This window comes from Coloeus monedula (assembly GCF_965178545.1).
Source record: "Coloeus monedula genome assembly, chromosome: 1".
In the NCBI taxonomy this organism is placed as follows: Eukaryota; Metazoa; Chordata; class Aves; order Passeriformes; family Corvidae; genus Coloeus; species Coloeus monedula.
In genome coordinates this window covers 28,887,621-28,905,834 of record NC_138781.1, presented here as the reverse complement: position 1 = coordinate 28,905,834, position 18,214 = coordinate 28,887,621, and the positions used below count along the sequence as shown (strand labels likewise).

At 34.9% G+C, this 18,214-nt stretch overlaps 1 protein-coding gene across 4 annotated transcripts in view; it reads left to right on the top strand.

The window, feature by feature from the left end:
- Positions 1-18,214, top strand: part of DGKB (diacylglycerol kinase beta) — a gene marked incomplete at its 5' end in the record, with an annotated part of 302,358 nt that overhangs the window by 163,289 nt on the left and 120,855 nt on the right. For all 4 annotated transcript variants that reach the window (XM_082282403.1, XM_082282401.1, XM_082282402.1 and 1 more), the window contains one exon: positions 3,315-3,379. In XM_082282403.1, coding sequence (XP_082138529.1) covers positions 3,315-3,379 — 65 coding nt within the window. The remainder of the gene's footprint in view (positions 1-3,314; positions 3,380-18,214) is intronic.

The window sequence follows — 18,214 nt, the reverse complement described above, 5'->3', positions numbered from 1 at the left end:
CTCACCCAGGAAACTTCTAATGGTTGTTCCTCAGGATTCAGGGATGGCATCTGGTAATTCCAGCAGCTCTTAAGAGACAGTACTCCTACTCAATCTCAAGTTACAATTACTTTCAATTCTTCCCATTGATTCTAATTTACTTATACCAGTTTATATGCTGCTGTCTTAACAAGTAAAAGAGGAGACATCTGAAAACCAGAAAACTCAGCGTAGTTTCTTGGGTGAATTTTTTGTTTGTTTGGTTTTGGTTTTATTTTTTTCTCTCTTATCTTTTTTTCCTCCTAAAGCAGTGGATTGTTTTGTTAATGCACAGCCAGCATGGGCTGGTTTCAGATTTTTTTACAGCGTGGAGTTAAGGTTGGGAACAGGTCCCTGTGCTAGAGAATCTAAGGACTCTACTTTGGATTTGATTAAAGGTTACAAAGAATAGTTGGACAATATCAGCTGAAGGAAGCCTTAGCAGCTCCCCTACTTTTGAGCTTATCTGTGTGTAGTTACTCTTCTGGTCTACAGTTTCCATCAATAAATGTAGCTCTTCAGCATTTTTTTCTAGTGAAATTGGCCTGATGTGTGCCTGTCTTGTGTTGTGCCTGTCAAAATTGGCTGTGTGTATTACTTCTTTTACCTCTCTGCTCATTAAGTTAGTTGATTCATTTTGGAGTCAGAAAGTGTTCAGGGAGGGGAAAATTTTGATCAAATCAACCTTGCATGGAAACAACTGCCTGTTTGCCATCTGCAGTGGGCATTGATCCCTAGCTTGTTTGTGCCTTGCATTTGTTATGCATGAGTAAGCACATTAGCCTTTTCATTTAATTCATTAGACAGTTAGTCCTTGATTAGTGTTTCCAGTTTCTGTCAAAAATGCTACTACTCCTTTATTCATTTTGTCTTGGGTCTGTCTTATGCTTCAGTGTGTAGAAAATGAACAGTTAACTACAGCAATAGTCCTTTCATTTCTTTTTCATATGAAACTGGCTAACAAATATACTTTTCTAATGCCGGCATATCTAATGCAGGATAAAGTATGAATGATGGGTCTTTCCAAAGTTAACAGAGTTATTTTTTTTTAGTTCAGCTGGCAGGCTTTGTTTAGGAATGTGATGTCTCAGGGTTTACTGTCAGCTTTATTTCATCCGTCTCCAAGAACTGTGGGATCACCTGGATACTTGTGGATATTTGCCTTATAAAATTGCACATAAAAATAAATTTAAATTAACAGTGAGTGCAGTTTGAGAATACAGCACTGAAAGTTTCAGATGACAGTTTGGATGACAGAACAGAACAATAAGGCATTTTTTTACTAACACTATTCTCCTGGGAATTTTGCTGTCATTTCCTTGCAGAACAGTGAAATGTTGAATGACAATTCTATCCTTAAATATAATAGAAAAATACACGAATAATTATGTGATGTGCCTAAAGCAGCAAACTATGTACATCTTTCAAAACTACATAACAAGATCATAAAAAAAATTGAGTACCTTGATGGAGTCAGCACATTTAATGTTGCTACTAACTGATTTCATTTGATCAGTGATCACAAGTGTTGCCTAAAAATTTTATACTGTGTGACATCCTTATATAGATAGTATGTGTGATATTTAATGAATTATGTATTGCTTTTTATTCATAATTGTATAATTTTATTTATATATTATCAATCTATCTGAACAATTTTACCTTTGACTTTAATGGTATTAAAGTTCATACATTTATCTTTTCAAAGCACACATGAGTTAGTAAACCAAACCTTGAAGGTTGGACCAGTCAGTTCTCTGGTGCATGCCCTGCTTAAGTTCTAGTAAATAAAAACCTTTTTAAAACACAAAGTGTTGCATGCATGGTTTATATTAGTGGGTATCTTTATAATTGCATTAAATGCTTGCTAATTTTTAATTCAGATTAGCATTGATTGGTTTAAATAAAAATTATTTTGAACAAAAGTTTTAGTCATGTTTGGAATCATTAATAAATTATTTAATTATTTTATTTGGGGTTTTTTTGCCTGCAAATTCTAATTCTCATTGTTTGAAAATAATTTAAAATGTTGCTAGACATAGGCTTATACTGAATTTAATGTTTCTTTCAAAGTTTTAACCTTTATAGTTTCATAATCTTTTAAATTGATAAAAAATGGGTGGGGAGGTTCATATCTATATATGATAGTTGGTTATAGTGACAGTTTTATTTGTAGTTTTTCTCAAATGCTATTTGCATGGAAACTGGAATTAATTTAAATTTCTTACTAACTGAACTAACTGTTCTTATATTTATATATAACAGGAATTTTAGGACATAATTACAAAGAATGATCCAAATGGATTTCTCTGTGTTTACTATCCCCTGCAAGACTCAAGAGTTGGTGGATTTCATACTCTCATAACTCATTTAATACATACATAAAAAATAAAAGATTAATTCCCAGTTTGTAAAGTTTTAATGATTAGTATGAGAAATAAATATTACATGATCTGGACTGAGGAAAAAATTCTCTTCGTACTTGCAAAGAAGATACAAAAACTACTTTGAAAACTGATTCTAGCACATCAGTTCCAGCTATTCTATTTTCAACAACTTCCACCAGCGCAATGGGTTGATTCTCTTCTAAATGTTATACACTTATATCATTCAGCTATTTCATTTCACTTACATGTTTTTCAATTATATTATTAACATAATTTACTACGTTTTAAAATATTGATAAAATTTATTTAATTAATAAATCTCTTTTTTATATTAAACAATATTTCCCCACATGATTTCACATCCTGACATACAGCAAATGGGGAATCTTCTAGCAATTATGCCTATTTTCTACCCAATTTTAGAGAAAGCTATTGAATGTCATATGCAGATATCAACTTGCATATAAAGTATATAAATATGCATATAAAGTAACTTTGCTGAATCCGTCACTCACTTTTACTAAAGAAATGGATTTCAAATAGCTTATTTGGTATTTCTACAAGGCACAACTGTGTCAATGGTCTTATAGTGAACCTTTACTATACCTGGATGTTATTTGCGGTATAAAATTTGAAGACATTTTCACTACACAAAACTATCATGTTTGATTTGTAAAAAGAAGCAATGGAGACTGCAACAAGAATAATAAATTATTGAGTTCAGATACATCCCATTCTGGGAACAATGTACCTGTAAGCTTTCTAAGTGATAAGACTATTGCTGTTGTAGAAAATGACAGTTCACGAAGCACCTTACAAATGATATGCATTTTTTACAGATTTAGTCTTCTGTTTTGCAATTTTCCTGTCACAATACATTCATGGTGCTTTTTCTTGTCATCCTGTTAGGACGCTTCAATTGCCCACAGATTCCATATCATGAGAGAAAAACATCCAGAGAAGTTCAACAGTAGGTAAGAATCTAAAAATACCTGCATATTAAAATATTTTTCCATGTTACTAAGATATGGTCTGTGAGGGGTTAAGTTTTGCACATCCTTTAAAATATTGATTCTTATAAAAGAGAGGAAATTGGTTCATTTTATATTAAGCATGGGCTTCCAGACTGCTTGTAGTGTAACTTTTTCATAGCTGGTATTTCAGCTGAAATGAATAGCATTATAAATAAACTGTTCTCACAGGTGAAATGTTTGCCTTGTAAGACTAGCATGGACAAGATTATGCATTGTGTTTGTGAGGATCCCTGAACTGACACTTTGCCATTAGGCACTGAAGAACACTTCTTAGACAGCTGCAGATGGTGATCCTTATGTTTCATTCCCACACTCACACTGGTACATTGACAGGGGGCTCTTCCACATATACTCTTAGTAAGGGCAAGTGAATGCCATTTTACACATAACTGCTTTTATCATTAAGAAACTTTGTTTCTATAAAAAAAGTCAGGAGTGAGACTTTGCATCTGTTTCTTGTGTTACTTTTTGAATCTTCAGTGCTATTGCAAAGCTTTTCTGGAGATTAAAAATGTATTACATTTACTGTAAATTCAATTATCTGGTTTGTTGAGTAGATAACATTCATAATGCAATGTTTATGTTTGTTTCTTCTTATTTAGGTAATTTAGCAAGTAAGTTGTGGTGGTTAAAAGCAACATTTCAGAAACTTTAATTAGCATTTAAAGACACATGGGGAGTGAAAAGTAAGATACAACATTATTTGGATAAACAGAGAATGTCTAGAAATAATTACTAACAAAAATGTTTTTTCACTGTGACCCCAACCATAGACTGTTTAGTTTTCCATGAGGGTGACCTGGAAAGTCTTCTGTAGATGCAGATCTTTGTAGACTTTAGGATGATAAAATATGCTGTTTGTGTTCTCATCTAAGAGCTGTACAGAATGATGTTCAAATATGTTTGAACATTATCTTGCTTACTGTTTTTACATTAAAAGTATATATTTTATAGCTCATAGTCAGAATGGGGGCTTTTTTTTCTGAAACACTCAATCTGTTTAGCATCTCTACAATGGCATACTCTGAACCCAAGTGTATATTTCTTTTTGAGTCACACAGTATGTATTTGTTTTCTGTGACCTCCTTTTCCTAGCTCTGATGCTTCTCATTCTGAAAGAATTACAGTAGGATAAGATCTGAACTCAAGCCTGATCTATGGATCCCTAGGTACTGTACCCTACCAGCAGGTCTAGAGATATTGGACTTCTGGCAAACGATGATATTCTAGGCCCTGAAGATGAAGCTAGTTTATCAGTGGTCTTTCTGCATATTTTCAGCAGTTGGCAATTATAATTTGTAAAAAGCTCGGCTAATAACATGAGTTTCAGATCAGATTTCATGTCACAATAAATCATATGCCATTAATAACATCTGCTAGCAGACTCACCTTGAAATTCATCTATATTTTAAGGAACCTGATATTTCTAACATTATCTTTAGGAAATTAATTACAAAAATATATAGTCGCAGTCCCTATGTACTTTGGTACTGTGATATTGAAAGAACTTGAAAAAGAGCAATGATTCTCTAGGTATTTAAAAATTATTCAGAAAGGTTATGCCTTTCTAAAAAACAGTATAAAGACTCGAGCAAAGTATAATAGAAACTGGTATTTTAAAATTTGTTTTCTTTTGTGTAGTGAGAAAAAAATGTGGATTTCTATTTCTGTTCAATAGAATTTTCCAGATGATGTTAGTTCACAAATCTTTTCGCTACCACTTATTTGCGTGTAGAAATAAGTCCATAATATGTTGCAGCAGCGTTTTCCTGGAATGTATGAAAAGAAACCCCTTCTTTAGTTGTCTGCTAAGCTCCAAAACTTAATTCAACAGAATGTAGAATTTTCTATGCAATCTAAATTATTTAGGCTCAGCAAGTCCAACTCAAGTCTGATTCATAGTGGGCTCTGTAGTTAACAGCACCTGCTCCTTTGAAAACCCTACATTACTCATTTGAAAATCCTACACTGTCATATGGGCATATCTCTTGTGATTTAAAAAAAGTAATTCTTTTTTGCTTTTATGTTAGTTTCCTCTTGCCTAATTTTCCAACATTTTAACTTTCACAGTTATCATTCAGAGCAGGTCGTTGCACTGAGGTTCTACTCTGAAAAATGAACATACAAAAATTTTCCTTACTGAAGAGAAACTTTAAGTTTGTATTGTGTGCAGAGGTCTTTTGGAATCCACAGGTATTTGCTTCAGTGAAGTAAGTTAGTTAAGTTTGGAGTTAGAGAATCTTTTACATTAAATCCTGGTAATGATCCTCAAATTCCTGAGGACATTCCTTGCCACTCTGATCCCAAGGTTCATGTGTAAATAGAGCATACTAATAGGAAAACACATCCTGACACATTCTACTTGTGTGGAAGCAAAATCTTCTTGCACTTGTTTATCTTCTCAAAATGAAGGTGAGAGAATATTGCAAGACTTAGAATGGCTTTTTTTACTGACTGTTAGCCAATGTTGTGGCATTCTTTGGAACTAGGTCACTAATTCTCGGGAACTGTGACATATTTTGAATTTCCACGGTGTTCACAGATTTTGGACATAAACACTTAGTATTACTGACTTATTAAAAATAAAAAGAAATAAATTTAGGTGTAGGTTTCTAAATTGTCTAGAGATAGTTGGACATGTAAGTCTTTGGAGAATTTAAGTATGTGTAAATATTCATGCACTAAAAATCCACATTATCAATTGTTTCCTTTGCAATGAAGCACCTGGTTATTTGAGTTTCTTAAGAAATTGAAATCACGTTCCTTTGTCAAAAGGGTCTTCTGTGTTCAGAAGCTTAATTTTCAATTAAAAAATACTTTATACATGCCTTAGTATCTTGAAAATGTTATACTTGTAAGCTGTGATATGGAATGGCCCCATATAGTTTTCCAAATAAGGCTCAGCATAAATGTCTACCAGTGATTTTAAAATATGCATTACTTGTTCCTAATCCCAAGTCTGGAAGAGAAGAATTCTGGTGATGGTTAAATAGTAGAGAATGGAAGTGAGAACACAGCAGTAGCATCCTGAGCTCTGTCAAAATAATGAATATTAATATGCCATTTTAATTATATCTTTTGATCATTAGCACACATTATCAGAAACCAGGATTGACATTGCATTAAGATTTAAATGTGTTCGTCAACCCCAAAATCTCAGCTGTCACATTACCCACTCTACAGGTCTGAAGTGCTCACAACCCTGTGTTTGGGAAATCAGTTTCCTTCCCAGCATCTCCTGCTTAAGAGTAGGGTCAAATTTTCCGATGTAAGCGTGGAAGGGCTGAGTTAGTGCCAGTGGGGATAAAACTTGCAAAAGGCAGTATTTCAAGTGAAAGTATCATTAAACTAGGACATTCTGTTGAAATAATGATTCAGTTAGTCCAAAATGCCCTACAGGGAGATCTGTGTAAACATCATAGGCTCGATGCTGGGAATAACAGATGTATGAGTTATGTGACTGGAATATACACAAGGAAACAAAGAATATGTTCAACAAAAAAGTAACTCAAGTTGATGTTAGCTTTTCTAAAACCGTATTCAGTTCAATTAGGCATACTAATTTGACTCTTTGGCATCCTATAGCATAAAAGATATTTCTTAGTCTCAGTAAACTAAAGTAGAATTTATAAATTCCATTTACAGTCTTAAGTACGTTGTCTTTGAAGTTTCCAAACATCACTCTATTTCCATCTTTTATGAAGAAAACCTAAAGCAGAAAAAGTTCCTAATAGTTTGATTTATGTCATATTCCTGACCATATATTTTTGAGACTCTCTCTCAACCTGTTTAATTATGCTTTTATTTTGTGCTGATATCTATGCATTTAATCTCTAAGAAAGTTTTTAAGTAATAGAAATTACTGATTTACCTTGTTCAAGTGTTCTCCAGGAGAATAAGGAAGGGCCACAGTAAGAAAAGGTAGGAGAAATGGCAGATAAATTAGCAAGTTATTTTGTGTGTCCTGAGTACTGCACTACACAGTGTTATAGCATCATATCTTGGCTAACTTACAAAAAAAAGGAAAAAATCCTGTTATGCAGACCCTGTTACTGTATTCAAAAGCTGTATTGTAAGGGATGTCTAGTCCTGCCTGACAGCAAAGAAGCCAGAACACAGTTATTCCACTTGAATACTGGAGTTGAAGATAAGTTCAAATTTTGTGACTGAAAGTTAAAAAAATCAGTTTAAGAGCAAAATTAGTTGTGATGGGGTGAATTAAATGGTCTATTCTCATATGTGCTTGCCTTTGTTTTAAATTTGACTTATTTCCTCTTCGAATCCAACAGTCAAAATGTTTCATTTTGAAAAGAAAAAAACTGTTTTGATATTTTCATTATTCTTCCAGTTTTTCAGTATGGGTGATGGAGTCTCTTGGATTGAATCACAACCCCACATTTTCAGTGAAGATACTAAGCATCAACACAAAATTCCTAACTTTAATTGCAGGCCTTTCAGCTTCTCCTTCAACTTCTCCTCTCTTCCTAGTTTTGACTGATAGGAAAATGCTTGAAAAGAAGACACTGGCCTCACAGAGAGACCAGATTGCAGACATCTGTTACCTGTCCCACTGATCCCACAGGTTCCTTTTCAGAATAGGATAAGGCTGCAGGGAACAGTACCTCTGAACTCAGGCAGCATTGCTGCAACTGTAGTCATCAGAAGAAGCAAAGCAAGGTGAAAATATTTGTGATAGAGTGCAAAATATTCTCTCACAGGCAAGAGATGTCTTGTAGTTAGACTACTACTCTGCCTAGCTCTTGGTTATAATGTTTATAGAGAGAAAGAAATAAAAAAACAACTAGCATGTTCTTTTGTCAGACTTCAAACATGTAGTAGCCCACCTTTAGAGATAATGCCCAAAGCACATAAGGTGTGCTTGAGTTAGGACAAAGGAAGATAGTTGGAGCACAAATCTGGTTTAGCCTATATCTGCTGTCTAGAGAGCAAAATCACAGTAGTTTGCATCTGCAGTATCTGCACCTCTCTCTGATATAAGATTTCATGTTTTCTAGAAAGTGTTAATGGGCTAAGGCCCTCTGTTTGAGAGGCTTCTTACTCTCCTAAACATTATTCTACAGCAGCTGTCTGGGAGGCTGGTGTGGTTGGGGAACCTTGGGTTCAGACTCATGAGGACTAGAGGCAGTGTGCTGTATAAAATTTATGTTAAGCAGGAGTCCTTAAGTCCTGGGCATCCCCTGGGATTTCAAAATACATCTCTGAAAGCAGTGTGCTGTGTCAGACCATAAGCAGAGCAGTGAATTTATGTTTGTATTCTTGGGGTCTGCAGCTACTGAGTTCATTAACGCAGGACTAAACTGGGAATGGATTATGTACTGTTAGAGTGGTAAGGGCTACTCATTCATTGGGCACTTCCATTGGGGAGGATCACCATTCTGCACTTTTAAAGACAAATGACTAACATATATACTCGTACTATTGACAAGATATGGGAATGTTGTCTTTTTTTTCTTTTAAGTAAGTTATATGTTTATAAGATATGTAGTGATACCCAGTTTTTAAAGAAATAGTTTCTTTAGAAATGGTCAAGTGTATTTGGGTTAATGTCAAAGGGTTAAAATCATTGCATTTCCAGGAGACAGAACTGTTTATGGTGCAGAATCATACAGAGGGATTGGCCCAGCATGCATTGTGGAAGTAACAAACTGTTGATTTACAAAATGTCTATCCATATGCTACAGCCCAAGGTCAATAGAATCTAATTTTCTTCAAATGGCGTCAGGCTGGTTAAGAAATTTATTGCAGGTGATGTTTTGTTACTCAGAGCAGGTCACTGAGCCTTTTCTATGTATTGAAGTGCCTAGTGAATGTTTTACACATTCCTTAATTAATTAAAACTACTGCCTTTTATTACAATGCGTCAAAGGCAAATGTAACTCCATAGGAATTAAATCTTGGTCTCTTCCACAGTATAGTCCCGCCATTTGAAATAACAGTGAATAACACAATGACAGAAAAAGTTTTCTTGCTTCTTTAATTTGTAGTAAATTCAGATGTGAGAGGAGTCTATAGTAGATACGAAAAACACTGTAACAAAACTGCTAAACTACAGCTTGCTATTTGTTCCGTGTTGATGAAGTATGGTCAAGCATTTCTATACAAATCAATAAGGTTATTTTCTTTGTATTTTCATGAACACACTAAATAGAGCACTTTGTAATAAAATTGGGTTTTATCAAATTCTGCTCTTTTTTTTTGAGAGGGATTATAATCAGAACTAATGAACACTAACGTGGATTTGCAGCTTCAAGCTTCATTTTGAATGAATTAATTTTCAAATCTCAGAAGCAAATGGCAAATCTTTATGTAAGTTTGATGTGGCTATAATTCATGTTTACAACAGATGCTGGGGTTTATAAACAGTTAAGCAGCAGCCCTTTCTAATATATGTCACAAACCCAACAAAACCTTCTTTCAAAATCCAGTCCATATTGCTAAGTGGCCACAATGCACCTATATATAATACGATTGACAATATCCAATCCATTAAAAGGAACAAAATTAATTGTTAAGGGATAATTTTTACGCTTCCTATTTAATAAACATAAACACAATACTCTTTAGTACAAAGAAATTAAAATTTAATCAGAACAATGAAAACCTTTTCTCTGAACTGTGGGTGCTTTATGGGGCTTTTTTTTTAATCCTTTAATTCCGGTAATTAAACCCCTACTACAGTGCACATAGATAATGAGGAGAACCCAAATACTCCTTTAGTACAGCAAAGACTGACACAATATACAGCATGTGCTTTTACTTGCCTTCTCCTTTAACTCACAAGAAATTGGGTCTTAGGTTTGCTTCCGATCCTGAATCTTGTGATTTATATACTCCAGATTCCAACTCTACACTCTGAAATTGCAAATTGGTTTGCATCATATTAGACAAACTTATGTAATTGGGAAGAAAATTTTGAGGAATTTAGCCAGTCTTCCTAACCCTTAGTACTACTGTTCAGAATTCACTTTTAATAGATTACCTGAAAAGTAATGCTTTCAGCCAATATGTCAGTTCCTGATTAAGTAGACAAAATTCTTATCTTGTTAATTATATAACTGAAGCGATTTTAAGTACTTAATATATCAAATGAAGAACCTGTGTCAACATCTCCATAATTTCAGATAACATTTTCCATTTGCCTCATTATCCCATTTGAAAGTAGTTTGCCTGGCTCATGTCTGTGTGTTTTCATGTAAGTATTTTGACTGTTTTCTGATCTGATTCCAAGTTCCTTATTTTTATTGCAATAGATTGCATAGCCCTTTCTAAGAAATGTGCAAAGCTAGAGGTATTTCCAAACTTGTAGTATGAAGTAAAGTATAATTTGCGTATCTTAGAAAATAAGATCAATCAATCAGATCTCTCTCAGTTAAAATTCTTACTCTCTTCCAATTTATATCTTCATTTTATTAACATAGGATTTATTTTTCCAAAGAAAATATTTTGAAAATATTTGTTTTTAATATCACAGAGCAATTCACATAGTGCATTTTTATGAAAATTGAGTGATAGATGCAGCTGCACAACAGTACCTTTGTTATAACTGCATTGTCCTAACGTTGCCTCCAGAATAATTTTGGAGTTTGGTTTTACTTGTAAAATAATACAGACTACTGCTTCTTTTTATTTCACCTGATAAGGACACAAGTATATAATCAAAATTGAGAAGTATTTGTCTTAGTATTGAAGATGTCTTTAGCATTGATATAACCAAATTTAGATTTTCATTCTTTCATATTTGGTTTTTCTTTTTATATATTTTTTTTATTTTCTGTTATGTAATGATAGCAAAAATATTATTGTTTTCAGTGTCTTTGTGTGTGTGTGTGTGTGTGTGTTTGTGAAACAAGTTTTAAATACCTTTTTAGAGAAAAGCACAAAACAAAAAACATCACCAGAAAAATGTATTGGCTGACTTGGTGATTTAAAGGGAATGGCTGTTGCTTATTCTGATATGTGACACTACTACTATTGAAGCCATGTTTATCTAAGAGATAAAATTTGTTTAGAATTATATTGTCCATCTTTCCCTCATGATACTTCATAGTCTGCCTAACAGAAGTTCTGATGTGTTTTGGGAATACTATTTTGGTCATTTATGCCTTTGAGACTAAGTCATATAATTTCTTACATTCTTGCCATTCCTAAGACAGGCTTACTCATTTTAGGATATTTCTGTGTGCTGTCATGGCACTGAAGGAATTCCTCTCTGGCTTCTCTTACAATTCTGTTGCTGAATGATTGGCAACTATTGATCTACATCTGCTTATGAAGTAGAAGATTAATGGATAGTCATTTTCTCTCACCGTTGTGTAGGGCATTAGGATCCTGCTCTCACCTTTTCCTTTTGTCACACAGAGAAATTGTGGGAATTAAAAAAAAAATTGCCAGATTGCTCAAATAAAAGTAGTTCATGTTCAATTAGCCTTCTCTTTGCCCTTCAGGAAATACACACTGTATATGTATTATTTGTCTCGAGTGCTCTCTAATGTTCAGCTCTGGTTTGAGTAAAAGGGTTCAGATCAGCGAGGCATGTGGCAGATTGTTGGCTAAGGGGTCAGTATACCCCTGGCTTCTTCCAGCTCAAAATATCCAGGAGTACTTTATGGGGAAACTACCAAGACAGGATACAAGATGGGCAAAGAAACATGTGGAGAACAGTGTAATTTTGGTATTGATTCTCAGAGTTTTAAAGATCAGGAGTTACAGAATTCTGAATTCCTTACTGATCAGAAATTGGGAGAATGAGCTTGATGTTTCTGTAATGTTTGAAAGCCATGGCATAAAATGGATCACAACAGGAAAAGGAGAAAATCATTGGACATAAAAACTGTTATCTAGTAGTTGCTTGGAATTTATTAAGCCTGGAAAGTTTTCAATTCTATCCAGTTTCAATCCCTGTAAGTCAACTTAGTTATGGCAAGAATTAATACTGTTCCTTAGGTTAATAAATGAATATTAATTTTAAAAATAATATTGAACTTAGGTTATTTTTTTTCTTCTGATGAGCTAAAATTCAGGACCAGAGTATCACTTGAATCCACATGTCATAGGTAGATGTATTAAAAGCTACCTAGGATTTTAATTTAATAGTCAGAGGAAAAAGTTGTTTGTTTTGCCTTTTTTTTTTTTTTTTGTTCAAATTAGACTTAGGGAACAACTGCAAGTAATACGGTTTCCCGATTCTTGAGAACCTTTCAGTTACACTGTTTTTAATAAAGATTTGTCCATATGAGGGACAGCAAGGTCTGTTAACCTTTCTTGCAGCATGCTATTTCTGAGCCAATTATGAAGATGTCTAAAGGCATCGAATGCTCTTTGGAACAGTAACTTGTGATTTGGGAGTATAATGGCCAACTGGAGAACTTTCTCTGTGGTTAGTGTATCTGTGCTCACAATATATAAAAAACAAGGGCAGCATTGATTTTTTTTTTTTATGAGCTAAAATACTTCTTGGATTTTTTCTTTTAGTTGTGGTGATATATTAATAACTATAGTAACAGCAGAAATAGCAGAAGCTTCTTAAGTGATTTGGAGTTTGATAGTAAAGCCTTGAAGGCTGTGTTAAGTTGTCAATCTAGGGTTTCTATCAAGATTTTGTTGATGTTCAAAGAAAGAAAAAAGTGTTAATCAAAGAAATATGTTCTTTTTGCTGATACGAGGCAGCTGACTATTCACACTGAATGAAATCTTCAATATGTTTAGCTGCTTTGATTTCATAGAGAATTGTAGTGTAAATCTGCAGTGAAAGTGATTTGGGAACATACATTTAATTGACAAATTGTTGTGGGCTTTTCTAATTAAACCTGAGTCAATTGACCTAACTAAGTATGGCTTATCCAAAGAAACCTTGCAGAAGGAAACCTGCACAGCAGCCAGGACACTGCAGCCATGGGGCTGTTTTTACACTGGCATCATAGTGAGGGCAGTCAGCCAGGAAGAGGGAGTTTGGGGTTCAAGTCGCCCTTCTGACAAGAAATAATCAGATACACTCTTTTACTTGGAAAGTGTTTTAGTCACTAAACAACAAAATAGGAGCAGGACTACAATGCAAATTCAAATGTCATCGTTCACAACTACAGCAGAAACACAGAAAACAAGTAAACAGGTGGGAATTTGACTCTGTCATGAGATTGCCAGGTGAAGAGGCAGTTTTGTATTATTTAAAGTCTGGTGAAATACTAAGTTTTTACTATATTGCTTAAGTTATTAACAATATTTATCCACTACTTTAGCCACACGAGCAAAATAAGTATCATGAAACCTGGATGCTTCTGCTGCAAAGGCGATGGTTTATGTGCCGTATGCGAGTATCTGCATGCCAGAACGAGGGATTCCGAGCTCCTTTTGTTAAATCTAGAATAGGATAGCAGCAGCAGGAGACAATAAGCCATGAACTGCCAACCCTTTTTATGACAAAGGGCATGAAGACCTGTGGTGCTAGCTAGGTGAACAACGATTGGGAGTCACAGCAGGAGACAAATATTCAGGAGGAAGAGATTTGCATATGCTTGGACTGGGAGGTTATAAAAGCCCAGGGGTCCTTTGTTGGGGGTCCCTCCTCAGAGGAACCAGCTTGACTTGCCTCTCTGTTACTGCAGTATGAATAAACTGCATTATAGAATGAGACATCTGAGACTCTGCTGTGGGAAACCTAGAGCTGAACTGGTGGGGAAGCCTGGTCTAACCGCATGTGAGTGGGGTGTGGAGTAAAGCAGGCACCTGTCAGCTCACTGGAGCTGCTGTCTCTGAAGGGACTTTGGTCCCAGCAGTGGCAATATCTGGTGTTGGAAATGCAACTGCCAGAGAGTCTCATGAATGGTCAGACTGAGTGGTTTCCGTAACTACCTACAATGCCCAATGACACTAAAATTTAGAATGAGGGAATATAGGCATGGTGCAGAGCAGTCCCTGTCAGAGAGACATATTAGACACAGCAAACACTGCCAAAGACAGAACTGCTTAGAGGTACAGAAGGAAGATGCCCATCAGGGCTACCCTGAGCCTTCACTGATTCTGACAGTTTCTCAAAATGATTCATGGACAGTCACAGCTGACCTGTGTAATGAACTACTTCTGAGCTGGATGGCACTGCAAGGTCTGCATGAAGCACAAGACCACGTGTTCTTCTGAGGTTTAGGGTAGATTTAAAGTACTAAAGGACAAGGCAATACCACTATGGCTGTTTTGCTTGTACTTTGAGGGCCATCTGAGTTGGCACCAGCTCTGCCATCCTGGAAGCATGTTCCACTACAAAATGGAGATGTGGCAGAAGTATTGGATAAAATGTGTGCACTGGTTGAGTACACTGAATCACAAGCCAGTGTTCCCTAGTCTCCTATATTATACCAGCTTCTTAGTCCTTACAAAATGTATTTTAGCTGTCTCAAGTGAAGGAAGTCTTTGAGATTAAATTTTAATTTACAAATTTATTCTTGCTATAAGGCACACTCACCTTTTCCTTCCTCTGGCATCTTAGGACTTCTCTTGCTTCTCTTTCTGACTTGACTCCTTTTTTCCTTACCTTTCTTGACTTAACTTTGTTCCTTCACCTTATAAAATAATCAAGGATACAGATTTCAACAATACTATACTCTTGGTTAAGAAGGATTTCAATTTTTATTATAAAGCTAAATTAAGAGCTTCTTAATGCTCATGGTTTAGTATTTTAATAAAAAGGGAAAGGGAGAAGCTGGCAGAGAAAGAGGAAAGTGCTTTTCAGCCATGTCTGACACTTGAAGTCCTAAGTGTTGCTTTGTTTTGTCTATTTATTAATTTTGTCTGAGTCCTGTATTGTATATTGTCTATCTTCTTCTTTTATTCTCTGTGAAATAACGTGGTGTAAAGCTGCATGTGCTGTACACTTCTACCTGAATACTCTTTGACAATGTAACGTTAAGTAATAAAACCATAAGTATGGCCATTTAATGCAGTGAACTGGTAGCACACTAAAACCTGTAGCTTGGAAAAGGATATATTCAGTTTCTGTGCCAAGATTTTGATGCACAGTGAGAAGTCTGTGAGAGCTTCTGGAGGTACAATCCCTTTTGAAAGCATATGGAAATAAAAGCCCAATGCATGCTAAAAAAATGGGAAAGTGACATTAAGATTTAGAGAAGTGATTTTCCTCATGAAAGTCTGTAAAGAAGCATGAAGCAAAGTATCAATGCCACTGCAGACTAAGTAACTGCTGTCTATTTTTTCTAGAATTAATTACTTTTATGGGGTTTTTTTTTGAAAGCACTCTGACGTACCTAACTGTGAATATTATCTTATTCTGTTGTCCAAGAATTTAGATTTGGGAATAAGCACAGACCTACTGCCTGGCAATGTCAGACAGTGTATCACTGAAATCCTGATCTGTCTGAGCTTTTATATTTTTCACCTTTTGTCACAAGACATGCTTTTGCTCTTTACGGTTGTAAGTCAAAAAATGCAGAGATGGAGTTTACTATAAAACAATGACTTCATGGCTTGTTTCATTAACTCAGGTACTGTCTTGTACATTAAAATTAAGTAACGTCCAATATTTCAGACTGTCTTATTTTACAGACTATTGGTAATGTCCATGTATAATATCACAGAATATTGAACAATTTTTATGGCTGGCTATATCTTACCCACAAGCCACAGGAGGTGAACTCTTAACGGTATCAGATAATACTTAAGGAAAATCAGTATCTTTATAGATCTTAACCTTATGAAATTCTATATTGCCCATGAGAGCAAAGTATCCTGCTTTCTGGATGAAGGAAAAAATATGTAGTTAGTAAAGCTTCCTCAGAGATAGTGCTGAGCAGGAAATAGTTTCCCTGATGTGAAAAAATCAGAACCTGCCCTCATGACAGAAAGGGAACTTTGCCTCTCTTGCAGTTGCTGCTACACTGAGAGCTGCAGTGCTTGCTTGAAATGAGACAGTCCCAGCTGCAAACCCCTGATTAAGACTCACCTTCTCCCTCTGTGCTGCTTAAGTAAAGTACAAGTTGTGTTGTGACAGACAGCTTGGGGTTTTGTTTCTTTGTTTGTTAAGTGGTGAATGTTCATTTAAAAGAAACAGAGCACCTGAACAGTATAGGCTCGTCCAAGGGGCTTGGATGATGGTTATGCTGTCCTGCTACTAGGGTGACAACTTCAGCAGGTAACAATGAAAACTGTGGCTAGAATTGCAAAGGTAAGAGCAGTTGCCTGAGATTTGGATATTAACTTATGCCTTTAATACAAATACGGTATACACAAACTGTGTTTCCTAAATCCCAGGTGATGACTCACCAGAGATAGTTAATAAAGGGTAGCTAAGCATGCTTTTATATGTAGCTTTAAGCTGATATTCCATCTGTTAGCTAACAACTCTTTCTAGATGAAAATTCTATTAAAATTGGCTTCATTATGTGTAGGTTTTTTTTTTTTTTATTTCACTACATAATACAGCCTAATCAAAGATAGCTAAAAATAATCCAGGTTACCTCTACATGGAAGTCATAACATGTATCCTGAGAGGGGAAAAAACCCAAAGGTAACAACTTGCACCATATTTTTTTACCGCAGTGACCAGTGAAAGAAAGTCTTTAGTTACTGGTGAGCCCAATAGGATTTCTTCATTACAGGGCAGATAACACGACCCTGTATTGGTTTAAAAGATGGATTCCTGTATGTATTTACAAGCTGTGACATTCTGCATTTCCTTTACAAAAAGTCTTTGAAAATGTGGAGGTCAAATTTCAGTCTTAGGTAGAATGATATTTTAAATAATTATGTATTAAGTATTTCTGTCAAGATTTCTACTTTTTGTGGCATAGGTCAGTCTAAAGACTTGTTCCAGGGGCATCCTTGGCAGCACTTCAGATTATGTTTGGCTTGGTTTTGTCTTCTAGGTTGCAATATAGAATATTAATTGTCAGTTTTACACAAGAAGAGCTACACATAGAGAGATGTTAGTTTTGTCCCACAGCTCATGATTGAGATCAAAAAGAGAAAAAATAAATTACCTTATCTACTTTGGGTTTAACATACACTTTCTACATTGGAAACTAGTGAAAATAGTTTAAATGTTTGCTAAGTTATACCTCACCTTAATAAAAAATGCACATAGAACATATTTGTTTCTTACCGTTTTAGAAACAGTTGATATCCTCATTTGTACTTCATAATCCACCACAGTGAAGGCTTAATAGACCATTAAAGAAACGGTGGGAAGTTAATTTTAATATGTAATGGTGTGAGGGGTTTTATTTTTTCCTTAATACAATGAAGCCTCTAACAATTTTATTTGCAAAGAAGATGATTATTTAATAAAGTGACAAACTGTCCCACTGATAGGATACATTAATTTTCTTCTAAAGCTGTTCCTTGTACTCCATAAGAAGGTGATAATTAGGTTTGCAGATTAGAATAACATAATCAGACCACTTGTGTGGATGCTTGTTAAAATATATTTTCCTCTTCATATAAGCCTCATAATAATTAAAAACTGTTTAAAAAGAGAACCATTCTTTTTCAGTATGGACTTTTTAAATGAGTCCTAATAATATATCAAGTTATTCTTAAGCTAATTCAACTTTTTAAAAGGTTAATATTTGAAAAAGAGTATGGGAAGTGATTAACTGGTGAGTTTAAGTATTAGCATTAGGTTTTGCAGGAACACCTACAGTATAAAACAGCTCTCATTCATATCCTGATTTAATTTCTTCCACTGTCACTCCTGATTGTTCCATTTAATCTTTCTTAAGTCACATAAAATTATCTTGTATGTGTAAA